This window comes from Lepidothrix coronata, unplaced genomic scaffold (genome assembly GCF_001604755.1).
Source record: "Lepidothrix coronata isolate B3197 unplaced genomic scaffold, Lepidothrix_coronata-1.0 Scaffold254, whole genome shotgun sequence".
Lineage (NCBI taxonomy): Eukaryota > Metazoa > Chordata > Aves > Passeriformes > Pipridae > Lepidothrix > Lepidothrix coronata.
The window spans coordinates 138,120-163,865 of NW_016690434.1; the positions used below are offsets into that span (position 1 = coordinate 138,120).

A 25,746-nucleotide genomic window follows, 5' to 3' on the forward strand; every position below is an offset into this window, starting at 1 on the left:
GCCCGCGCGCGCGCCCCCGCCGCCCCTCGGGCGGGTCCGCGCGCCAGAAAGTACTGGAACGCCGCCGCAGCCCGCGCGTGCGCACACGGGGTAGCGCTGTCGCCCCCGCCTCACACACACAACGCCGCTGCGGCGCCCCCGGGGTCGGCGGGAAGCGGGACGGGGAGGGAGAGGAGAACCAGTGTGGGCCCGCAGGGAACCCGCCCCTGTCCCGCAGTGAGGAGGAGCCGCCGCCTCCGCTGCGCAAAGCGCGCACACGGCGCCCGCGAAGGAGCGGCTGCGGCGGCCACCGCCCAGCGCCCGCTGCGGAGTCACTGCGACGGTTACCAGGGCACGGCCCCCGCGGCCAATCAGGCGGCGTGAGCTCATCCCCCGGGGCCGCCGGCCAATCGCCTGCGACATCAATCATTCAATTCGGCCAATGGGGAGCGCTTTCAGCGGGCGGGGCGGGCACTCGCAGGCCGCCTTTCTCCCACAGCACAGCCAACAGACAGCGGGGCGGGGCCAACGGGAGCCAACGGCTTGAGTGACAGCCGCGCGGCCAACTGGATCGTCTCGCTTGTGGAGCCTCGTTATAAGCAGCCAATCGTTGTTGCGCGTGGACTCCTGGGCGGGGAAAAGGCGGCTGCGCGCGCATTCCGCTGCTATATAAGGGCTGGCGGTTGCCTCACGCAGCCAGAGTCGGTTGGGGGAAGGTTGGGGTCCGTGGGAGCGCTCGCAGCAGCCGCCATCATGAGGGAGATCGTGCACCTGCAGGCCGGGCAGTGCGGCAACCAGATCGGTGCCAAGGTCCGGGCGGGGAGAAGGGGCTTCGGGGGGGAGGAAAGGAGGGGGGCGAGAGGGGCGCGGCTGGCCCGGCGCGGCCGCCCCTGACGCGCTTCTCTCCGGCAGTTCTGGGAGGTGATCAGCGACGAGCACGGCATCGACCCCACCGGCACGTACCACGGGGACAGCGACCTGCAGCTGGAGCGCATCAATGTCTACTACAACGAGGCCACAGGTAGGGCCGGGCCCCTCCCGAGCCGCCCCCCCCGGGCTCCCCGCGCCCCCCCGGCGCCGCAGTGACGGCTCTCGCTGTGTTCGCAGGCGGCAAGTATGTGCCCCGCGCCGTGCTGGTGGACCTGGAGCCCGGCACCATGGACTCGGTGCGCTCCGGGCCCTTCGGGCAGATATTCAGGCCAGACAACTTCGTGTTCGGTGAGTGCGCGGGGGCGGGAGGAGCCGCGGGGTGGGGCAGGGCCGGGCACTGCGGGGCTGCCCCGCCGCACATGCTCCGAGGGACCGGCCCCGCCGGGGCTTATCCTGGCGTGGAGCACCGGGATTGCGGCTGGGAGCAGCTCCCAGGCAGCACCAGAGGTCGTTGCTCTTTCTCATTCTTGCTACCGCCTCCCTTGCCACACCGAGAGAAACGGAGTGGCTGCTGTATCATTGATAATTAATGTTTTGCCTGTGTCTGCCGAGCCACTGCGGAGGTGCCTGTGTGAAACCACAGCCCTTGCGCTCGATAAGATGAAAGCTTTTTCGTGGAGCCTGATGCTCTTAAGCTTTGCTTGCAAGCAATAAGCAGGAAGCAGTGACCGTAATCTAATACGAAAATGGCTCTTTTCCAGGTCAGAGCGGAGCAGGAAACAACTGGGCAAAGGGCCATTATACGGAAGGTGCTGAATTAGTCGATTCTGTGTTAGATGTTGTAAGGAAGGAGGCAGAAAGCTGCGATTGTCTGCAGGGCTTTCAGCTTACTCACTCCCTGGGTGGTGGCACAGGCTCTGGCATGGGTACCCTTCTCATCAGCAAAATCCGTGAGGAGTACCCAGACCGAATTATGAATACTTTCAGTGTGGTGCCCTCCCCTAAAGTGTCAGATACCGTGGTAGAGCCCTACAATGCCACGCTCTCGGTGCACCAGCTGGTGGAGAACACGGACGAGACGTACTGTATCGATAACGAGGCGCTGTACGACATCTGCTTCAGAACGCTGAAGTTAACGACCCCCACCTACGGGGACCTGAACCACCTCGTGTCGGCCACCATGAGCGGTGTCACCACCTGCCTGCGGTTCCCGGGCCAGCTCAACGCTGACCTGCGGAAGCTGGCGGTGAACATGGTCCCCTTCCCTCGCCTGCACTTTTTCATGCCCGGTTTTGCCCCGCTCACGAGCCGTGGGAGCCAGCAGTACCGGGCTCTCACCGTGCCAGAGCTCACCCAGCAGATGTTCGATGCCAAGAACATGATGGCAGCGTGTGACCCGCGTCACGGCCGCTATCTGACGGTGGCCGCTGTCTTTAGGGGCCGCATGTCCATGAAAGAGGTGGACGAGCAGATGCTCAACGTTCAGAACAAAAATAGCAGCTATTTTGTTGAGTGGATCCCCAATAACGTTAAGACAGCGGTCTGTGACATTCCACCTCGCGGCCTCAAAATGTCTGCCACCTTCATTGGCAACAGCACGGCCATCCAGGAGCTGTTCAAACGCATTTCTGAGCAGTTCACTGCGATGTTCCGCAGAAAGGCCTTCCTGCACTGGTACACGGGTGAGGGCATGGACGAGATGGAGTTCACAGAGGCTGAGAGCAACATGAACGACCTGGTGTCCGAGTACCAGCAGTACCAGGATGCCACGGCCGAGGAGGAGGGGGAGTTTGAGGAGGAGGCTGAGGAGGAGGCAGAGTAAAGCTATGCAGTTGAACACCTGTAAATTTTGTTTAAAGTTGTATGAACTCTCTCTCATTCAAAGGTTCTGTTCGTGTTGTGTTATTATTGCTGTTTTCGAGTCACTCCCAATGCTGTACAGGCACCATTAAAGCAGTTTTCACAGTGCAAAGCCCCGTCTCCTTTGTTCTTTCCGGTAAGCTTCCCGCGTGCCGTTCCCGTAGGTGAGCGAGTACAAGTCCCGGAGGTCTGGAAAAGGAACACGGCGGACTTGGCATGAGCACCCCACGGCAACGCCCCTGCTCTGCTGCCCTCAGCCAGGTGATGTGTCACTGGCACGGTGACAGCCCTGCTGTGGGAACTGGAGAAATTCCCTGGTATTCCCTTGTGATCAGGTACTGCTGGAGGGGGGGCACACACAGAGGGTGGAATTGGCTCCAAGCTGTATCTAAATTTAGGTCCCTGCCCATGGCCTGTGCAGCCTGGCAGGGCAGGGGCTGAGCAGCTGCTGGGCTGGGCACGAAGGGGCCACTGCAGGTTTGAGCTGCCTGGGCATGAAATGGTGCCAGCAAGTGCCACAGCACTGAGGGTGTCCCTGGCACTGGCTGAGCTGATCCAGGGCAGCTCCTCAGCTCTACAAACCCAGCGGGGAGCTGTGGCCTGGCCCAGGAGTGCTGGGGACAGCTGTGACAGGCTGGGTGGCACCTACTGCTGGGGACAGGTGACTCCAGAGCTGTCCTGTGCACACAGTGCACACAGCACTGCTGCAGTTGCCCTTAAATCACTGTAGGGATTTTGAAATTAAATCAGGTGTTGGTGCAGCCTCTACTTTTGGGGTGAGCTGAACACCTGACAGTGACATTGGTTTGTCTCATGGAAACCCTGTATTAACACAGCACAGTTTTACTGTGGAAAAAACGTGCTCTGTCACCTGGAGTGACAAAGCTGGACAGGAGGGAACAGGCTGCTTCCCTGATGGAGAAATTCTGGTCAGGGTTCTAAATCATAACTGCTTTGGTTTAAAGGTTTTCAGCTTTAATTAATTTTCTCCACCCAGAGCCGGACTGGTTGGAGCAGTTAAAACTGTGCTGACTCCGGTGGCTCCTGGGGCAGGGAAGTGGGAATGTCAGACCTGCACAGAACAGGCTGTGGGGGGAAAGATGGCAACAGATCCCTAAAGCCTGAATTAACACTGAGGAGTTATTTTTGCCCTTGATTTTAGGGTGGGTTTCTCTTGCTCCCTGGCTGGCAGGGTGTCCAGCTGGGATTTTCCTGCCTGGCTTTCCCAGGTCCTGTTGCAAGTCTCACTGAAGCCACACTCACTGCCTCAGCCTCTCCATCAGCCACAGCCCAGCCCTGCCAGGATGATTTTCCCACTCTTTGCTTTCAATTCTTCCACATTTTATCTATTTTATTATTTTCCCTCTGCACTGCAGTAAGGACAAGCCATGAGTCTGGTTCTCCCTGATTTCCCACCCACATTACTGAGCTGTGACCAAACACAGCGATGTATTAGTTGCTGATTTGTTGAGATTTTAGCCTGGTACTTTCCCCTTACACATAAAATTCCTCCAGACCTTTCCTTTTAGGCAGCACCAAGACCTGACAAGGCTCAGGCAGGCACATGTCCTGATGGCCAATCCCATTTCCCACACTTTTTATGCCATCTCAACCCCTTTGTATCACCTACCTTTTGCTTTTTATCAGATTTTAAGCTTTTCAGAACAGAATCCTTTCCCTGACATGTGACCAGTGGGGTGTCACTGAGTCTCTCCTGCCTCAGTAAAGGGGGGGTGGCTGGAACTGTGCCCTGGTGAGCCTGGCAGTGGGAATTCTGGGCTCTACCACAGCAGGCACAGCTCCAGAAAAAAAAAAAACTACTACCTGTGTGGAACATTTCAGCAACTGTTCACTTCCATTCCACCCCAGCTAATAACAGCACTACTTAGCACAGTAATTAATATTGGTGACTTTCACTTTTCACTCAGCTGATGAACTTACGTGGCACAAAGCCCGTGTAGGCAGGTTTCAGTCCACCACTGTTGTAGATTTTGGTGTCTGGCCAGTGTGTCAGGGGAAATCTCATGCCCAAGGTGAAAGGTGGATTTTTCTTCAAAAGCTGGAAAAGAAAAGGAAAAAAAAAACCACAACAACATGAAACGGTTTATTTTAAAAAGTACTATTTTTACCAAAGTCATGTGCTTTGACTCTACATTACATAAAATATTTAAGCCAACATAAAGCAATTCTCTTTCCAACCCTGCTTTTTTATAATTAAAAGCCACATTGAAATCTCCCCTTTTCCACTCCGTAAGTTTTTCTCCTGGCAGGTGTTGGCAGCAGCCTCTGGCAGTGCCCAGAGCGAGTCCTGGCACAGCAAGTCCAAGTCCTAAGGATCTCTGCTGACCTTGGGCATCATCCCCAAGTCCTAAATGCCTGGTGCTTTGCTGTGAGCCAGCAGTTCCTGCTGGAGCTGGGCACACCTGGGCTGGGTTTGACCCACGAGTCCCACAAACAGCAATTAGCCTGTAATTCCCAGGCCGGGAGGAGCAGGAAGGCTTAGGGAGCATAAGAAGGGAGAGTGTAAATCATCTCCTGGGAGAGTCCCTGCCCTCCGAGGGGCTGGGCAGGAGGGTGGGTGTCACAGCCACCCAAAGGTGTCCCTGGAGCTGTGCCACCCCCTCGGAGGGGGGGTCACACCGTGGGGCCAGGGAGCCCTTTGTGGCTCCTCACAGGGCGCTGGGGAGGGAGGGGTGTTATTGCCGGGTGCAGGCAGGGAGCAGTGATTGATCCACGGCACAGCCCCGCACGTAACCTAGGGCAACAGAGATTTAGGGCAGAAGATTAGTGGCTTGAAGTCAGAAGCCATCTTAGATGGAATTGCGGTGTGATTCTCTCTCCTTTGCGTGCCTGTTCCCTCGGTGCTGCTGAGCCAGCCTGGATTGCCGGATCCTGACACCTCCCTCCCTGATTTACTGCACGGCAGTGAAGGGGCAGAAAGGCTCTGCAAGCAGCACATTTAGTTTGGGTGATGCCTGGGGTTCGTTCTGTTCACTGCATTTTAATTCCTGTTCACGGCAGCAGGGAAGGAGAAGGAAGCCAGAGCGGGGAAATACATCTCAGCCAAAGCACGACGTGCTCAGCTCCCTGACTCATTTCTTCCCAGCTGATTTCTCTGAGCTGGGGATGCTCAATCTTGGATGTTTTTCCTACATCAGAGGCATGACGGCGGCTCCCGGGGAGCAGGAAGGGCTGGAATGTCGTAGCCTGCTCTCAGTGAGCTCATATGCGCTCACCGGGGCTGGACCAGCGAGGCTGCTGCATCCCAGGGATCTCCCTGCATCCCAGGGATCTCCCTGCATCCCAGGGATCTCTTTGCATCCCAGGGATCTCCCTGCATCCCGGGGGCAGGAAGGGATGTGCTTTGAATACAAGCTATTAACTGCTGTGGGAGGGATCTCATTTTCCCGTGCGGGAGGATTATGTGGCATCGTATGGGAGCTCTTACAACACACTTTTCCAGTAGGGATATTTCTCCCAAAAAAAAAGGAGGAGAAAGAAGATCTAGACCCCTTTAAGACAAATGATGTTAGTAAAGGAAAAAGCCTTACAACCAATTAAAAGGGAGACACATTCACCCAAGCAGCACAGGAAGCCATTCCAGCACTGCCATCCAGATGGAGAAGATATATTCCATAAGGGAAGTGCAGAGAGTTGCATCCTGTATTTCTGCACTCAGAGCAACATTTTTAACAGCCACCTTTGACCCAGCCCTCAGTAGATTTGCTTAATCCTTTCATGAACTCGTTTATCCTCCCTTAATGTCCCAAGGAAACAAGTTACAGAATTTAATCACTCATGTTTTTTTCAGCATTACCCAACAGAGTTTGATTTGTACTTATAACCCACTTCTGATCCTACCACTGAAAATTCAGGTGGATCAGCATCAACACTGTGCACATTCTTATTTCAGCAATATGTGATCTACCTGGTAGTTGTCAAATTCCTTCATTGCCTTCCTCACACCTGGGATGTAGGTCAGACCAAGATTGTTGGTGAAGCAGGGGATGAATCCGGTGTAGCCTTGGGATGAAGGCAAGAGAGAACATTTTCTGCTTGAGAACACACATATCATTTAAGGATCACCCAGTCTGGAAGTGGAGGAGCCTGGGATGAATATAAAACCTCAGAGTACATGAAGAAAAATTTAATCTATTTAAATTTAAAATTAAGTCTTACTCCTGAAGCATCTTCTCTGAAAGAGTTTTTTTCTTATGATTCCCCAGGAAAGCACAATGGGCTGAACTGATTTTTGTTGGTCTCCATGAGTATGGAAGAACCATTTTCTTACAGTCTTTCTTTACATCAACAGCTCTTTCATGTTCTCTCCCAGTTTAATACACTTTCAGGCATTAACAACCAGGTGTCCAACCTTTCCTCCTCATCCGCTCTGCCCATCCAACACATTTCCAGGACAGAAACTTAATAAAGTCTAAAATTACATAAAACACAGAGAGGTAGAACCTAAAAGCATCCAAAGCTCCCTCTTTCCAAAGGAATGCTTTGGAGAGGGGAAATTTGTCTTCTGCATCTTAAGGCATGGATGTTCCCTCATTTTAACTGAAATATTGTAATCCCTGTATTCCTGTGGAATGAAATATCCCACCCACTGGTGCTGGGCCCTCGAGGGGGAGCTCAGTCCAACACCCATCACAGTTCTTCTGCTGCACAGGAACCTTCTTCCAGAGCAAGTATGAACCTTGTAGGACAGGGTTCATACCTTTATGGTGGAGCCACACACCACTGTGGGTGGATTTGGTGATCAGAAAAACACCTTATTTCAGGGAGAGGAATAACTGCCTCAGTGGGAACAGATGCTCAGAGCCACTGGGGTGGGACAGAGCCCACAGCCCATCTCTCCTCGCTTTCTGGAGCCTGCAGGGAGCTGAGGTGGCTCCTGAATCCCTTCCACCTGTCCACTGGCTCTCAGCATCACACCCACAAGGGTGACAGCATCCCAAAGAAACTCCCCTGCATGGAGAGGAGCGGGGGCATTCCCCATCCCAAAGTGTTCAAAGGAGCTGGAGCAACTGGCCAGTGCCTCTGAGGTTTCCCCATGGGGGAGAAAGGGTGACCTGATTTCTTCTGAGGTGGCCTTGTGCTGCACATGACCCCCCTCTCTTTTACCTAAAATGACTTTCTGTCGGATGGCATTTGGAACAGGCAGTACTGGCAATGGATCTTCTTGCTCCTCATACGGGATTTCAGCCCCTCCTGGCAGCGTGAAGCCTCCAGTTTCAAGCTGTTTAATATAGGAAAAATAAAATAAACACCAGTAAAACTCGCTTCTTCCCTTGGCTCCATTGCTTAAATCTCTGCCAGAGCCTGGGAATGGCAACTGCCATTTCCAGTTCTTCCCAGCTTCATATTCAGAGCTATTCCAAGGATTTCTGGTAAAGTCAAATTACTGGATGAGCAAGCAGTAGATCTTGAAGAGACCTTTGCAAAATCCCCATGGAGATCAAGGGGAGCTTTGGGCGTCAACTCATCTGCAAATCTGTTTCTGAGGGCAAGGAGCAGGAATACCCCTTCTTGGGATTTATATCCAAGCCAGCTTTTGACTCCATACGTCAAACCTCTAATCTCTGCCTTCAGAGGATTTGCAGAGCCACGGCTGCTGGAACGTGACAGATGCTGTCAGTGGCTTGGGAGGGAACGCAAGGCACAAACACGTTGGTCCAGAGTGACACCAGCTGTGGGAGGCTCGACAGCCCCAGCTCCACAGGCAGATCCCAGAACCTGGGTTTAAATGAGGGGTAACGATGGTCGGGGCAGTTACAGGGTCAGAAACCCGGCACGTAACCAAAGGTGCTGGGAGTGCTCCCTTTTCAGGGGCAGGAGGAGGGTGGAATCAGAGCTCCAAGGGCACCCAAAGCCTGGCTGCTCAGCCCAGCAGGATCTAGTGACTGGGACTGAAGCTAAGCCCAACCGAATGAGAAGCCTTTTTGGTCAGGAATCACAACTAACTATTAAAACAACTTCCAGAAGATGCAGCAGATTTGCCACTGCTGGAAACACTGGTGTGTCTGACCTTCCTCTGCACAGCATTCCAGACCTTCCGCCCTTGCCATCCACATCCATATGAGATTCCACCCTCACGCCCCTGGCACCAAGGAGATCCCCCCATGCCCACCAGCCCCCGACCCCCCGTCCCTCCCCACTCACCGCCCTGCTCTCCGCGCAGGGCCCGCAGAGCTGCCCGGCTCCAGGCCCTTTTCCCTGGCAGCAGGACAAGGGGACCTCGGACAGCTGCTTCTCCCTCTCCTCGGCCGCGGGGTGCAGGGAGAGCCCCCCCGGGCCCCACTGGTTGGGCCAGGTCTGGTGTGTGCCGGGCGCGCCCGTGTCCGCGGGGCGCTCCCAGTGCGTGGGGTTCATGTGCACCATCATGGGCTCGTCCTGCGCCCGCCCCGGCCCCGGCAGGGTGGGCCTGGGCCCGAGGAGCAGCTCAGGAGAGGTTGCTGCAGCATCGTAGGGAGAGTAGCCTGTGGGACAGACAGAGTCAGGAGGAAGGAGTGGCCCAGGGTGGGATTCCCGTCGTGCTGGACCCCCCCACGCCCCTCTGTAGGAAAGGAAAGGAAACTGAGATTTAACAGCGTGGAATCATAGAATAGCTCGAGTTGGAAGGGATTAAAAGGATCAGAGAGTCCACTCCCTGCACGTCCCACAGGCTGTGAGTGCCATCAGCTCCATCAGGGAAACCTGCAGAGAAAACCTGCACAAATACAAGAAAAACGACTTAACATTTATTTCTAAGTGTCACCTAAACTGTAAAATACCAGCCAAGGCAGGAGGAAGGGGAGATGAGCTGAGCTGGTCAGAGCACCATGCTAATAACAACAAGGCTGTGGGTTCAATCCCTGTACAGGACATTCATTAAGACCAGTCACAGCACTCCAGGAATGGCTGGAGTTGTGTCAGGAGAGGTTGAGGCTGGATCTCAGGAAAAGGTTCTTTCCCCAGAGGGTGGTTGGGCACTGACCAGGCTCCCCAGGGCAGTGGGCACAGCCCCAAGGCTGCCAGAGCTCCAGGAGGGTTTGGACAACGCTGTGAGGGACAGGGTGGGATTGTTGGGGTGTCTGGGCAGGACTGGATGATCCTTGTGGGTCCCTTCCAGCTCAGGATACTCTGTGATTCTGTGAAAAAAAAATACCCTGTATCCTTAACTCCCTGTGGCTGCATCAGCTCACCCCAAACACCGAGGAATTCTGGCACTGGCACCATTGCTGCTCATCGAGGAAAGTCCCTGCTGTAACACTGGCATAAAAGACTTATCCTACATCCAGCATATGCTGAATGTCCACTCTGAACCAGGGACAGAGCCCTGTGGATCCACTCTGCACAAGGACAGCTCAGCTCGGCAACTTCTGTCTGATTTTCCCTTAAAAACCCCTGTGATGTGGCTCCCCAGGTGCCCCAGACCTGTGTGAGCCCCAGCCCAGGCACTTCCTCGTGCTCTGTGCCAGCAGGGAAGCCCACTCCTCCCTCCTCAGTGGTTCCAGAGGAGGATCACTCTTGCACCCCACAACCACCATTTCCTTGCTGGAAAACTGCTACTAGCTCAGCCTTGTCTTTTTAAAACAAACCAAATTCCTCCCATTTTTGTGCTCATGGGTCATTATTTTTCCACCCTCTGGTCATTACAGCCTTCCTGTGACCTCCTCTTGGGAGGACATCTGCATCCCAGTGCAAAGCCCCAGGGATGAGGCTTCATCTTCCAGCAAAGGCTCCATCTGGAGACACTCAGTTCGTCTGCAGTTCTGGGTCAGTGGTTGAACTCGATCTTAGAGGTCTTTTCCAACCTGAATGATTCCATGACTTCTGGGGAAATACAGTGCAGAGCAAAATTTGCCCCTTTCCACAAGTGTATAAACTTCTGATGGGCATTTAGGTTTACAATCTGCCCATAATTGTATGATAAATTGTATATACTGTATATAACTTTGTGAAGTAGGTATAATATGCTCCATGTAACTGAATTATCAAGTGTCCAGACTGGCAACAAAATAAAGAAAAATCCTTGATGAAAGCGATTTTTCAATCCAGTGTGCAAATTTTAAAGCACAACTTGTCTAATTTCTTACTTAATTATTAATGAGAATGCAACATAGATGTTGCATCTGCTCTCTTCCTCCTACAAACTGAAGCAAAAGGAAGCTTAAATTGTTCTGTACTTGAGAAATCCACATGAGCTCCTTCTTATGACCCTGGGTTTTGCAAACTGATTGATTCAGAAAGGCTGCACAGTGAGGCACTAAATGAAAAGCCAGGAGAGCTCTGAGCATTTGATTTCAGTAAATATCCACATTTTCAGGTCAGGTTCCTGCCTGTGCCACAACCTCCTCAGTGCCAACACGGATGATGGATAACTCAGCACAACCCTGGCTGATGTCATGGAATCATAGAATGCCCTGAGTTGGAAGGGACCCACAAAGACCATCCAGTCCAACTCCTGGCCCTGCACAGAGACCCCAACAATCCCACCCTGTGCCCCAGAGGATCATCCAAACCCTCCTGGAGCTCTGGCAGCCTTGGGGCTGTGCCCACTGCCCTGGGGAGCCTGGTCAGTGCCAACCACCCTCTGGGGGAAGAACCTTTTCCTGAGATCCAACCTGACCCTCCCTGACACAGCTCCAGCCATTCCCTGGGTCCTGTCACTGTCACCAGAGGCAAAATATCCCCAAGGAGCAGAGCCTGACCTCCCTTCCAGCCAGAAAACAACATGGGATTCAACTGACAGAAGCCAGCAAAGTACTTGGTGCCCATCAATGAGGCTTTACCAAAACCAGACCTTGAGAAAAAGTCCTGAGACCAACTTTGCCAAAGGCCACCACAGGCCCAGCAGTGCCATGAGCCCTTTGATCTCCATCACAGAAAACACCCAGGGCAGCACCAGAGAAGGGTTTAAGGGGTGGCACAGTGACAGCAGGAGCTGTTGGTGGGGAGTTCCCAGCACAGCAAGGTGTGGCTCCCCATGGCCACGTTCTCCAGCATCTCACTAAGGAGCAGCAAAGGTGAGCTCTGAGCTGCAGCTGAGGAGAGAACCAGGAGAAGGGTGGGATAATGAGAGAGGGCAACTGGGTCAGCTGGTTGGTTGGGTCCGTCCAAACCCTCTTTTGGTCCAAGGAAATGCAAATTTAAATGTCCAGGAATGAAGGCTGTGAACACCACCTGTGTAGTGGAGACCTGGATCCTGGAAATCAGGGAGGCCAAAAGTTTGGAAGAAGGTACACGGCTTGAATTCCCAGTGGGAAATGGGAAAGCACCACTTGGTGGGGCCGTCCCTGAGGAAATAAAGACCCAGATCCCACATGGCCACGTTATCCTTGTGTTCAGGCTGGAGAAGGCTCTGTCCCACTGTCCAGGGCTCCACAACAGCTACAGCTCAGCCACAGGGGGTGGGACATGGCAAATGTGCTCCCAAGGGGCTGACCAGGATGGCAGGGCTGTGCCCTGCTTTGGATCTGCTCAGCAGGGACCAGACACTGCCCCAAAGGGCTGGGACTTGGTAGGAGACTCCTGCAAATTCCCAGCACTGGGAATCTACATGAGCATGTCTCAGTGTCTGATGGAGGAGATGGGGCCCATTAGCAGAAGAGCAGAAGTAGGGAAGGGAAAGAGAGGGAGAGGAGGGAAATGGAAGGCACAGGAGCCCTTCTGCTGAGCTGAGGAGCAGCAAGAAACCAAATCAACCCCAGTCAGGAAAGGATTGGAGGTAGGAGAGTCAACCTCCCCAGAAAGATGGATTTTAGCCTGTGGAATTGTGCTGGGTTTGGCTGGGATAGAGGTCATTTTCCCTGTAGTAGCTACTCTGGGCCCTGTTTTGTGTTTGTGAGCAAGAGGCTGTGTGGGGTTTAACCCAACCCGACAGGAATCTGGGAGAATCGGGGAGTGAGTTCATAAAACAGGCATAAAATCACTTGTCTTCATCTAACTAAAGATAACCTGGGAACTAAAACTGTCCTCTCCACTGGGCACCAACATGACAATCCCCACCCTCAGGAGCTGAGGCCGAGAGCTCCAGCCCCTCACCGTGCTGCCCTCCAGGCACCTGCACTCCTACCCCACGACTGCTCCCAGGAAAAGGTCCCATTTCACCCAGGAGCCAACCAAGGGTGGGCACAGACCCCCCTGCAGGTGACTGACCCTGTGCCCATCAGCAGGGCCCATCCTGGTGCAGGGAGGAGACCCGAGCTCTGCCCACCTGGATGCCCAAGGAGGGAACTGAACTCACTGACAGTTTTCAGCTTGTGCAGCGGGGCCAGCACGGAGCGAGGGCTCATGGCCACGGCAGGGTCTGTCAGCACATCGTGGGTGGTTCTGCCGTAGGTTTTCCCAAACCTGTAGGTGTACTGAGGGACATAGCCCGTGTAGCTGGGGAGGAAACCAGAACAGAACTGTCACCGAGATGGAAGGTGCCCTCTGGTAGATAAACTTGGAATCACAGTGTGAGTTGGAAGAGACCTTAAACACCATCCAATTCCACCCCCCCTGCCATGGGCAGAGACACCTTCCAGGTTGCTCCAAGCCCCATCCAGCCTGGCCTTGGACACTTCCAGGGATCCAGGGGCAGCCACAGCTTCTCTGGGCAACCTGTGCCAGGGCCTCACCACCCTCTGAGTAAAGAATTTATTCCCAATATCCCACCTAACCCTGCCCTCTGACAGTGCAAATCTGCTGCAGAGCTTTTGTGTGCTGGAAACACCACGTCCAGGAGCACCTGGGAGCCCCTGAGCCCAGGGAAGGTGGTTGTACAGGATGTGCCCCTGAGTGGGAATGAGTCGCTGCCGCCGGAGCAGCCGCACGAGGGGAGAGCTGAGGAGACACGTGTGGTTCCACATGAAGCCAGGAGGGTGGGTCTGGGTTTCACACACATGTTTTCATGTGGCAGCATGAAAACTGGCTCATCGATTCCCAGGCATGTGCAGGCACAGGCTCTGGTTTGTGGAGGAGCACGGGATGAGCTCAGGGAGCAGCAACTGTGGATGGGAAAACTCCCAGCGGGAGCACGGCCTGGGCTGGTCACTTTGGCAGTGCTGACATCCACAGACTCCCAGCTAAAACACCATTCCCAGTTCAACATGCCCCAGTTTAAGCTTTGCAATGCCTCTCTGCTCTGACACAGTGAGTAACTGGGAAATTCCCAATGTCTCTTGTTCAATATTGAAACTCAAAAGCAGAAGAATTCCTCACTTGGACCCTCCACCCCTCTCCACTCAGTCCCAGGCTTATGGGCCCACACAGGCACTGCCTGGCATGGGGGAGGCAGGGGTGGGCAGGCAGCTGCTCAACCCCAGGAACAAATCTGGCTCTGTTTTTTTTGGGATCTCTGTGCTACCTCTCTGCTCTCAGCCCTGGGACAGGCAGTGTGACTTTGGGTGGCTGAGGGTAGGGCAGGTGCTGGAGCTCTGGCTCTGCTCCGAGTCACCACGAGAAACTTCAGCTACTCCAGTCTCAAATTTCCTAATGGTGATGTTATTCCACCACTGAAGGAAGGCAGAGCTGCCAGTTGCAATGGACAGACAGAAATATCCAGTCAATGAGCCCGGCGTGGAGCCGGGGACAAAGCCAGATGATGCATGAGGATCATAAGATGATGAGTAAGTACTTTCCCTTCCAAATAGTTTAAGCAGCAGCGAGCAGAGCTGTGCATTCACACTTGGCAGGTTTTCCCACTTTGCATGCAGGATCCCTCCCCAGCAGCCCTGGAGCAGCTCGGTGGCTCATCCCCAGGGACTTCCAGTAAGTTCTTGCAGCATGGGGAAGCAGCACCAGGGTGATAAAGCTGAGCAAGAGCACAAATGACACAGCCTGGGTAATTACAGGATGGCTGGAGGGATTCTGATCATGAACAAAGTAATGGTTGGGCTGAGAGAAGATTCCATTGCCCAGCAATTAAACACGAGTAACCTGAGGAGCCCAGCGAGTCAGTCTGGGTGCCCAGAGAAGGGACCTGCCAGGGAGGGAGTGACAGTGTTGCTGATAAAAGTTTGGGGAAGAGACCAACCTCAGCAGGGCTGTTTGTGCCCCTGTGCTGGGGATTGTGATGCAGGACCCCAAGGGATCCCCATTTTGCCAGTTCAAGCTGCAGTGGCTGCTCTCAGGCCTCACTGGAGAGCAGCAATCACCCCCTGGCCCAAGGCTGAGCCCATTTCCCTTTTCTCTTGCTCAGCTCTATCTCTCCCATCACCACTCCCCAGACTGTGACACCCAAACCTGCTCTGGCTCCCTGGTCTCCAGGGAAGAGCCTTGGCCCTGGGCCCATCCTCACTCAGCTCCAAACCCTTCCCAGCTCTGCAGAGCGAGGGCAGGGTGGGCAGGGCTGTGCCCAGGATTCATGGACTGACCCCTTCTCTGTGCACCAACGTCCCAAATCATCCCACTCGTTGGGTAGAGGCTTCCCAAAGCTCTCGAGCACGGCATTGGCATTTTCAAACTCCTGCTGTGACCATTCATAGAATCATTGAATCAACAGGGTTGGGAAGGACCTCCAAGATCATCGAGTCCAACCTGTGACCCAACCCCACCTTGTCACCCAGACCATGGCACTGATGCCACATCCAGGCTCTGCTCAAACCCCTCCAGGGACGGGGACTCCACCCCCTCCCTGGGCAGCCCATTCCAAGGGCTGATCCCTCTCTCTGCAAACAACTTCTGCCCAATGGCCAACCTAAACCTGCCCTGGGGCAGCTCAAGGCTGTGCCCTCTTGTCCTGCTGCTGGTTCCTGGCAGCAGAGCCCGACCCCCCCCGGCTCCCCCCTCCTGGCAGGGAGTTGCAGAGAGTGAGAAGGTCTCCCCTGAGCCTCCTCCTGTCCAGGCTGAGCCCCCCCAGCTCCCTCAGCCTCTCCTCACAGCACTTGTGCTCCAGACCCTTCCCCAGCCTCGTTGCCCTTCTCTGGACCTGCTCCAGCCCCTCCATGTCCTTCCTGAGCTGAGGGGCCACAACTGGGCACAGCACTCCAGGGGTGGCCTCACCAGTGCCCAGCACAGGGGCAGAATCCCCTCCCTGCTCCTGCTGCCACCCTGTTCCTGAGCCAGGCCAGGATCCATTGGCCCTCTTGGCCACCTGGGCACACTCTGGCTCCTGTTCAGCTCCTGTCAATCCACACTCCCAGCTCCCTTCTTGCCTGGCTGCTCTCCAGCCACTCTGTCCCCAGCCCGTGGGGCTGCCGGGGGTTGTTGTGGCCACAGTGCAGGACCCGGCCCTTGACCCAAGGGACAACAACAACCTGCTCTGATCCCCTCATTGTGTTCATGGGTTCACCAGCACATGGCACAACTGGTGACATCTGTGACACAGCATCTTCCCCCCCTCCTGCTGGCACCTCAGTTCAGGGAGCACTGTCTGCTGGGCTCTGGCAGTGCCCTCCAGGCAGCTCCTCCTTGCCCTCAGCCACCCAAAGCAGATGCAAAGCAGCACCCTCAGCACCCACAGGGGCTCGGGGGGATGCCACGAGCCTGCACAGCACCAAGAAATGCAGCAGCAGAGTTTGGCTGCTCCTACTGCCTCTCTCAGCCCTGGAGAGGAGCAGCCCCAGCAGCTGTGTCTGTGCTGGGCTTGGAGCTGCTCCCGGGGCAGCTGCCACAGGCAAGGGAAGGGTTTGAGGCTTTTGGGGGTGCAAGCCCAGCCACAGCCCCCTCCTTGCTGCTCCTCCTCTTTCCCTGCCAGCACAGGGCTTTGACAGCACACACAGGAAATCACATCAGATGGCCACAGCAATGCAAAAATATGCCAAAAAACCCCAACCCCAGAGCTTATGTAAGCGTGGAAGGTACAGAGATCAGAAATGGAAAAATCCTGCATGTCACTGTGATGGGAAGGACTGATTGGATCAGCACTGCAGGAGCACAGTTTAGGGAATGTGCTCCACCCTCTATCAGTGGCTCAGGATCTGCCTCCTGCCCATACCTGCCTTGCACCCAGGGGACAGGGCTGGCATTCCCTGTGCCAGGGCTCACAGCCTGGTCAGGCACCAGCTCACCTCAGGCTGGGCTAATCTGAGTGATTTTGTGCCAACAGCAGCAGGTTTTCCTCAGGGGCCATCCAGCCCTTCCCAACCCATTCACAAGTCTCACAGACCACAGGACCCCAAACACAACTTCTCTGTTTCCAGTGAAGCCAATCCCTTATTCCTGCCACTCCTGTCCTACCTCCTCCCCTGTAACTCATTCCCTCTTACCCATGGCAGCTTGGTTTCTTCTCTCCAAGCCTTTAGAGGAGAACATCACAAACACCTTTGGAAAGAAATCCTCCTACCTATGGACCAGACCACCAGCATCCCCAGTCCCTGACTCATTCCAGACCTGCCAGCAGGACTGTGGTCCAGCCCATTGACCAGAGAGTGTCATGTCTGTGCAACTATTTACTCAAAGGAGACTTTCAAAAATCCTTGGTGCAAAAATTATGACAGTTCAGAAGCCAAACCCTGCACAGTAGCTCTGGTAACATCTGGCAGCTGAAAAGAAACGGAAAAAAAAAAGGGGGGGGGGGAAAGAAAAATTTTGGCTTTGCCCTCAGTGTGCTTTGCCATGGTCTGCAGTTCTGCTGGAAGGTGCTGCTTCTTCTGAGCTCTGTCTCCTTCAGAGCACTGTTACATGGAATATTTAATAGTGTCTTTTAAAAAAAAAACCAAAACATCATGAGTCATAAATACTACATGATCCCAACCAGAGCTATTTGCATCAGAAATGGACCTTTTGGATGAACTTCAGCACTTACCCAGGGAGGTAATAGGGGTTTCTGGGGAAGATGTTGTTCCCCCTGGAGGCTGCCATGGTGATGTTACGTCTGGTGGTGGTGGAGGGGGGAAGGAGACACAGCCTGACGTGGTCTCCAGGGGAACCTCTGTGATGTCAGCACCTGACAGAGTTCCATCTGCAGCACAGAACTCCTCAGGTTCTCCTGGACACAGCTCTTTGTTCCCCCACCTGGAAGCTTTGGATGAGCGCAGCGGTTTCATGGTGCTTCTCAGGTGTCCTGAGGGCTCAGAGCCCTGGGGACAGTGGGGCCAGATGTTCCCTGTAAGCAGCCCCAGCACGGATACGTGTCCATGGTGTGGTTCATGGCCAGCACGGACCCAGGAGAGCCTGGCTGTGCCTGCCTGGCCAGGCCAGCACTGCCCACAGCTCCTGCTGCAGGTGCTCCCACCACAGAAACCTCCAGGCACCGGTTCAGGGATTCAGGGGGAGGCTCAACCCTCCTCTCCCTGCTCTTCAGAGCCCTCCCAGGTCTGGCTGTTGGAGGATGTGATCCTTCCCTGCCAGTTCCATGCAGGATAAAGGCTGTTCCAGTCCCAGTGTTGTATGGTCATGTTGTCTGGTGTGTGCTGGGTTTCTCCCCCTTCACCTGAAGAACACAGGGCTCCTGTTCACTGCACAGCCCAGAACCCTACAATGGTTTGGAAGGGAGCATAAAAACCATCTTGTTTTAACTACCCAGCCATGGGCAGGGACACCTTCCACTATCCCAGGTTGCTCCAAGCCCCGTCCAACCTGGTCTTGGACACTTCCAGGGATGGAGCAGCCACAGCTTCTCTGGGCAACCTGTGCCAGGGCCTCACCACCCTCAGAGAGAACAATTTCTTCCCAATATCTGATCTAAACCTGCCCCCCCACCACCACCTGCCCCTGCAAAAAAGCCCCCCCTCCCCAGCTTTCCTGGTTTTCCACAGTAACTGGGCCCCAAATGTTCTCATGTCAAAGATCCCCCCATGCCTGTTGGCACCAGCATCGTTTCCACCAACCCCAATACCAGTCACCAGCCTCACTCACTGCCAAAGTTCCCCACAGCCTTGGAGAGCTTGGCCATGTGGCTGCAGAATCACTTCAAGGTTTCAAAGCTACCAGAAAGCACAGAATCATTAAATCATAGAATCAATGGATAGTTTGGGTCAGAAGGGACCTTTAAAGCCCATCTAGTCCAACCCCCCCTGCAGTGAGCACAGACACCTTCCACTGGATCAGGTTGCTCAGAGTCTTGTCCAACTTGACCTTGAACACTTCCAGGGACAGGATATCTGCCACCTCTCTGGGCAACCTGCTGAATACTGGAGGGTTGTTCTCACCTGTTAAGTGCCTCAATTCCCCCCAAAATTGTAGCTGAAGGTACACAAATGCTGTTTGACTCTTGTCTTTGGATGCCTAAACTGAGAGATCTGGTATTTCCAGCCTTTATAAGATGTACTTGAGTTTGCCCAAGTACCTGAGCTCTGATCAGGGGCAAAACTGCCCAGCAGTGTGAGATCCACAGGGTGGATGGGTGTGCCAGGGGTAGGATGGCTCTTCTCAGAGATGCACAGGGGAAGACCAAGAGGGAACAGGCACAAAACACATGGGGAAGGCCCAGCAGACACAAGGAAAAATTCTCCTCTGTGGGCACAGAACAGCCCTGGGACAGGGTCAGGGAAGGGGGGTGGCATCTCTAGCCTTGGAGATGTTCAAAGCCCAGATGGGTCAGGCCCAGAGCACCCCAAAGGAGCTTCGAAATTGGCTCAGCTTTCAGTGGACAGGTTGATAAGGGACCTACAAAGCCTAAAGCACCTGATCTTAACGCTAAGATAAAAAGTTGCTTGCTGAAATGCAGCACTAACCAACAACCCCAGACCATTCCAGGTCCAACCAGCCTGAGGGGCCTTGGGTTGGCACCTTTCCAGCATTTCCAGAAACCCCCTCAAAGCTCATTTCTTTAGATGGTCAAGGGCTGCTCCCTCCAAATCTGGGGGTCACACACTTACCAAAGAGCTACTGAACAATCACACCAAAACATCAGTGCTCAGGGCAGATACCTGGGTAAAAAAGAAATAAAAATTCACTTTTGTCAAGGTTATCATTAGAATTTATTGATATGAGAGAAACTTGGTATGTCAACATGTCACTGGAGGAACAGCACATCCCGATGGAACAGGAGCACAGAGCCTGTCTGGTGACTTTACAGCACAGGGCTGTGTGTTACTGGGGTACATATTCTGGGACAGGACAGAAATACTCCAGAAATACCATGGCTGAGTGGTTTGCCAGGTGCCCAACAGGCTGCAGCAACTCCAGCTCCCACCACCCCGCTCCAGAGAGATGGCACACACAGGGAATGGCAGCTCCCCCCCAGCCACAGGGGAAGAACTGGGGGTGAGGGTCACCTGAGCCTGGGCAGGGAGGATGAGATGACCTGGGCCCTCCAGCTGCTCAGCCACAAAGGGGCTCAGAGGAGCAGCTCAGATGGGGACACCCCACACAGCCAGGACAGGACACCCCGGGCACGGCCCTTCCCGGGCTGGGGAACTTCACAAGGGAGTTTGATGTGCCCAGGGAGCAGACACAGCCATGCCACGCTCCATCCTGGCATCTGCCAGTTCAGAGGCAGGGTTTTTCTTTGCACACAGGCATGCCTGTGTTGTAACTGTTCAGACATTGCCTCTCTCAGCACTCACAGCACAGACAGCCAGGCATCTGTGCTTGTGGCTAAGATAAAAATTATCTTTTTCATCTTTACTGGAAATATAGGCTATGCTGGATGCTGCTTATTAAAAAAAAAAAAAAAAAAAGAAGCCAAGTGCTGAGCTTTCATCCTCTCCCAGCTTATGAAATGTTTGGTTTGGTCCTAAATATCTTGCTAAACGATTAAAGAGGGAATAGCAGAGTATTCCCCAGGCACCTGGTAAATCCACAATGGATTTATTGTAGAAACACACTGAACTCTCTAACTCACTCCAAATGGATTTCAGAGCCCTCTAAAACCCTCCAGAGAACGAGCTGTTTGTGACACGACACACAAACCAACCCCAAGTTCAATGAGTAACCGGCCCCGCGCTGCACGGGGAGCACCCGAAACACAGGACAGACCCCCTGAGGGGATGTGCCAGCCCAGCTCCCAGGGCCAGGGGACAATGACAGAGCCTGGCCGAGCTGCCCCTGCCCAGCTGATGGCACGAACCTGCTGCAGACCTGGGGAGGAACCTGACACCAGGCACACACGTGTGGGTGCCCCCAGACACGCGTGTGCCGGGGTGACCCGGGTGCTGCTCCCGTCCCCCCCCCGTGAGCTGTGACAAGTGACAAAGAGGGTTCTGCTCTCGGCCACCCGGTTTCACCAAATCTGAGTTCCCTCTCACACGTAACAGCATTGACTTAGAGATCTCATATTGATGGGTAATTATACAGGATTAATTGCACATCAGTCCATTGTGGCTACAAGTTCATTAGGTTAATAAATCTACATAGTGACAGTAGTACAGTATCAGCTACTTCTCAATACAAACTCCCTACCTAGCCTTAATTTGTAGGTCAGGGGAAGATCTTCTACCGCAGTGACCTTCCCATGACCCTTTAAAAACATTCATTTTCAAAATTATTTTTTTTTCTAGAAAAAAAAAATCCAGTGTGGGGAAAACGCACATATATAACCAAAGCAGTGCTTAACAACCACAGGAAAACAGAACATCATCTTGGACTCTTGTTTCAGCATCCTCTATAGACCCTGGCAGTGTCACTCCCACAGGGTTGCTAAAAATGCTCCGTCAGTTCCCGAGTCCGTTAAACCATTTCCCAGCTCCAGACGTTTCTGGCCTCTCGCTATTGTGTGTAGCAAGAGCACACAGAAACACTTGCTAATGTGCACAAGACTTCCATCTGATTTAATGGAATAGCTCTAGAAGGCTCAAGTCTTTCCTTCCAGAAACCTGCTCTCGAGTGGCTCTCGCCGACCGGCGCCTTCTCTTCCAGCCAGGAGAGAGCTCCAAGTCCCTCCGAGTTCTACTCATTCCTTTCGCCTGAAGTATCCAATAAAACCCCCTCTCACAGTATTCCCAGGAAATGATTCAGAAGAGGAGATGATTTTTCAACCAAATGAGATCCTCTGGTCCTGTGTGTCAGACCATGGCCAATAGAACGAGCAGCTGCCATGGACGTCTCAACTTAAATAGGGCCCAGTCGGGGAGGGGAGCGAGGTGGCCTGACCATCTTCTGTGAGGAACAGGCAAAGAGACCCCAGAGTCACTCTGTTCTCGACAGTTTGCCTCTCTTTCTGGAGTCAAATGTTTGATTCCAATTGTTCTAGCAGGAAGTGGTGGATCATGTCAAAAGTGGGACGATCTTTGATATCCCTGCTCCAGCACTTCAGCATCAGGTCGAACACAGGGTTAGGGCACAGAGGAGTCTGGGAGAGATAGATCTGAAAGGAAGAGAGTGACAGCTAATTCAGTGGGACCTGCACAAAACAACTGAACCTTTGCTAAAGTAACACCAAAAGACAGTTCCATTCCAGGTTTACAAGACACAGCCACCATGCAGCGTTGGAAATCCAGCCAGCCTGAGCCTGGCAGTGGAGTCTGGATGGGGCCCCAACACCACCTCAAACAGCACCACGGACACTCTGCCAACTTCTCTGATGAGCTGGTCACAAAACAGGCCTTTGTCTCCCAGAAAACATGAATGCTTCAGAGGGATTTGTCTTCCAAGAGACAGCAAAACACAAACCAAAACCAAATTTACCACAATAAAATCCAAATACTTTCAACTCACCGTAGACAACCCATGAGGCTTTCTAAGCATCGTGACAGCTTGTTAGCAGAGACAGAAAAAACACCTTTTAGAGCTTTTCTACAGCACAGCTTGGCAGAATGATTATATTTCCCCCTCTCATTTTTTAGGCTCATATTTTTTAGGCTCTTGATTAATTGGGAGACAGTGATTAACCCCCCCGATCATTTTACTTCCCTTAATTCTCTGGTGCTAAAGGTGATTTTTGGGAGAACAGTGAACTGTTCTGAACTGATATTCCAGTTTTGGGTACTGAGGAGCTGGAGTGTCCTGCATCATCACTGGTATCTAGTGAGGGCAGCAACAGTGGGGTGCACAATCTGGGGAGTGAGTGAGAGGGGACAGAATGACACAGGGAAGCCCTTTGGCAACTGGAGATGGCCCAAGGCCTCCTGGCATATGTGGAGATACTACAGGGAGTATCTAAGCCCTGGGAAGTTACAAATCCTCCTTCCCCACCTCCCTAAGTGCTTCCTCATCTTTCAGAGGCATTGCTGGGGGGAGAGAGTTGACAAAGGAATTGTGCAGGAGAGCCTGGAAAAGCCAAGGACAGGGCAGAGTGAAGTATAATAAAAAGAAGCACTGGACAGGGCCAAGGGATTCTTCCCGTGGGACTCCAAGAGAGGAAAGTTGGTGCAATAAGCCCAGATAAAGGGGAGGAGAGGCAGGACACACGTGAGAAGTTGAGCAGTGGCAGCAGAGACTCCTGCAGATGAGGTAAGGCCAGCAGAGAGGCCCTGGGAACATCCACCTGGATGGGACCAGCTCCAGGGAAGGCAGGAGCTGTGTTTGCTTCCTCACCTGCCTGCCCTGGCTCCTGAAGAACTCCCCCGTGTTCTCAATGACCTGCTCATCCGAGAGGAGGCTGTAGGGCTGCTCCTTGCACAGCACAAACATCTCCCAGAGGGTCACCCCAAAGGCCCACACGTCGCTGGCCGTGGTGAACTTGCCCTGTGGACAGAAAGGATCTTGTAAGTCCAGGTTGTTTCACAGCCCCCCTTCAGCAAAACCCCTTTCAGTCTGCACCCTCTGCAGCTGAACACAAGGATGCAGGATCAACACCTGGGAAAATGCTCCCAGCAGAGCAGGGGAGCTGCTCTCAGCCACACACAGAGGGATCAAGGCATGGCGTGGCTGTTTGTGGGGCAGGAGCAGTCGTGGGACCCCTGGGACAGCTCTAAGAAGGTGCAGTTTTCACTGGGGCAAACCTGTTGCAACAGGGAGCAGGTCCCAGAGAAAGCCAGAGACTTCTGGCCCTCCTGAGACAGTGTGTTTGCAGCAGAAAATGAGCTGGGGGGTGGACAGCCACTGTCTACCTGCACCTGAAACAGTTGTGAACAGAGAAAAGCCTTTGAAGGGGAAAGCAAAGCCCTGGGGGTGAAAGCAGAGCTGGAGCAGACTCCAGACTCTTAGAGAAAACCCTGAGATCATTTTGATTTTTGCACATCAAGAAGCCAGTGACAGTGTGCTTGCTGTCCCTGCTTTGTGTCTTCCAAAAATGTGTCCAAACTGGCTGTGTTTGGAACAATGTGTTCGTGGAGAGAAAAAAAGATTGCTCAGAAAATAACACAGAACACTTGGGGGCTGGAGGGCCTGTTTGGGCTGAAAACATCCAAGCCCTGCAGTGCCCAGGCTTTATCTGGCAACCCCTGCAGTCTGTCAAGGTTTGGAAGATGTTCACACAAGGAAGATGGGATTGACTTCTGGTTGAGATGCAGCTGTAACCAGGAAAAGAAGGTGAATTTAGAAAAGCCTAGGCCTGGTAGCCTCTACAGCAGAGGGAACTACAACTTTCTCTGGGTACCTGGAGAGCATGTTGTAAAGAAAAAAATGCAACCAAGTGATCTCACACCAACTGCTCTGAGAAAGAAATACAGGGCTGAATATCAAGGAAGTGCCTCCAGGCTGGGTGTGTTTGGGCTGTGGAACAGTCTCCTGAGGGGAGACAGCAGGACCCCTAAACACAAAACAAAAGCCCAGCTCAAAACCAGACTTGGCTGTTGAAACTCAGCAAGTTTTGCTCCTGCCCCTCAGAGCTTCCCAGCTGGGAATATTAACACAGAAAGGCCACTTCCTTACAATTCCAGCAGGAATCCTGAATGGCAGGCACAGAGCAGAAGTCAGGCCCCAGATGAGGGCTGAGGGCAGGGATGCCATCCAGAGGGACATGGACAAGACCAAGCGGGCCCATGGGGACAATGGTTCAACAGGGCCAGGTGCTGGTGCTGGCCCTGGGTCAGGGCAGCCCCAGGATCAATCCAGGCTGGGGATGGACAGATGGAGCAGCCCTTGGAGAAGATCCTGGGGGTGCTGGTGGGGGAGAGGCTGGACATGGCCCAGCCCAGAACCCCTCGTGCCCTGGGCTGATCCCCCAGTGTGGGCAGCAGGGCAGGGGGGGATTCTGCCCCTCTGCCCCTCAGGTGAGACCCCCCTGCAGAGCTGCTCCAGCCCTGGGAACAGCACAGCAAGGACATGGAGCTGCTGGAGAGAGTCCAGAGGAGGCCATGGAGATGCTCCAAGGCCAGAGCCCCTCTGGAGCCAGGCTGGGAGAGCCGGGGGTGTTCAGCCTGGAGAAGAGAAGGCTCCAGGGAGACCTGAGAGCCTCTTCCAGAGCCTAAAAGGGGCCTAAAGGGGCTCCAAGAGAGCTGGAGAGGGACTTGGGACAAGGGATGGAGGGACAGGACAAGGGGGAATGGCTTCCCACTGCCAGAGGGCAGGGTTAGATGGGATACTGGGAAGGAATTCTTCCCTGTGAGGGTGGTGAGGCCCTGGCACAGGTTGCCCAGAGAAGCTGTGGCTGCCCCATCCCTGGAAGTGTCCAAGGCCAGGCTGGATGGGAGCAACCTGTTCTAGTGGAAGGTGTCCCTGCCCATGGCAGGGGGTGGGACTGGATGACCTTCAAAGGTTCCTTCCAACCCAAACCATTCCATGACCTGTGTTGTATTTGCAAGGACACACTCCCTTCCCAGGATATGAGTTATGTCCAACACAACCCGATGGACTCCTCACCTGGGGCCACCTCCAGCACACATTTTGGTGCTGTCAGGACTGCCCAGCAGTGTCTCTGTCTCAGGGGCACAGTGGAAATCAGAGGAAGGAATAAAGGGAGGCTTTGTGCAGCCCCTACCAGGAGGATGCTTTCCCAGGCCATCCAACGAATGGGCAGCACAGCTCTTCCCTGGATCCTGTAGTAATCCCCACTGTAGAGGTTCCTGCTCATGCCAAAGTCTGCAATCTTGATGGTGTAGTTGTTCCCCACCAGGCAGTTGCGAGTTGCCAGATCCCTGTGCACGAAGTTCAGAGATGCCAAGTACTTCATCCCAGAGGCAATCTGGGTGGCCATGTACAGCAGGTTGGAGTGGCTGCATGGAAGGAAAACAAAACAGAAGGAAAAAAAAAATAAATCAACAGAGTTCCCCACAGTCAACTCTTCCTTGCATTTCACATGTTACAGTGACCTGTCGCTTTATTTTCTGCCATAACAGTGGAACTAAACTGTCTCATTTCAGG

The 25,746-nt window shown here is 53.8% G+C and overlaps 3 protein-coding genes across 9 annotated transcripts in view; 1 reads left to right on the plus strand and 2 right to left on the minus strand.

The window, feature by feature from the left end:
- Positions 1–603: 603 nt before the first annotated feature.
- On the plus strand, positions 604–2,821 carry TUBB4B (tubulin beta 4B class IVb). The gene is made up of 4 exons (XM_017835275.1): positions 604–789; positions 892–1,000; positions 1,087–1,197; positions 1,611–2,821. Exons 1-4 carry the CDS (start codon positions 733–735, stop codon positions 2,669–2,671), a joined length of 1,338 nt encoding a protein of 445 aa, XP_017690764.1. The 5' UTR covers positions 604–732; the 3' UTR covers positions 2,672–2,821.
- Positions 2,739–17,555, minus strand: FAM166A (family with sequence similarity 166 member A). 2 transcript variants are annotated; one of them, XM_017835277.1, is made up of 7 exons: positions 17,426–17,555; positions 12,941–13,080; positions 8,875–9,191; positions 7,837–7,951; positions 6,638–6,732; positions 4,651–4,768; positions 2,739–2,898 (listed from the first exon to the last, which is right to left on the minus strand). In XM_017835277.1, exons 1-7 carry the CDS (start codon positions 17,479–17,481, stop codon positions 2,810–2,812), a joined length of 930 nt encoding a protein of 309 aa, XP_017690766.1. In that variant the 5' UTR covers positions 17,482–17,555; the 3' UTR covers positions 2,739–2,809. The 2 variants fall into 2 exon arrangements, with proteins under 2 accessions (XP_017690766.1, XP_017690765.1); XM_017835276.1 differs by having other exon boundaries at positions 12,911–13,080.
- Positions 17,556–19,522: 1,967 nt separating this feature from the next.
- LOC108507380 (discoidin domain-containing receptor 2-like) overlaps positions 19,523–25,746 on the minus strand; it is a 62,085-nt gene continuing 55,861 nt past the window's right edge. For all 6 annotated transcript variants that reach the window (XM_017835296.1, XM_017835291.1, XM_017835297.1 and 3 more), the window contains exons 15-17: positions 25,364–25,598; positions 23,038–23,187; positions 19,523–21,868 (exon numbers count right to left, since the gene is read on the minus strand). In XM_017835296.1, the coding sequence (XP_017690785.1) occupies positions 21,728–21,868; positions 23,038–23,187; positions 25,364–25,598 (526 nt within the window). In that variant the 3' untranslated portion in view covers positions 19,523–21,727. The remainder of the gene's footprint in view (positions 21,869–23,037; positions 23,188–25,363; positions 25,599–25,746) is intronic.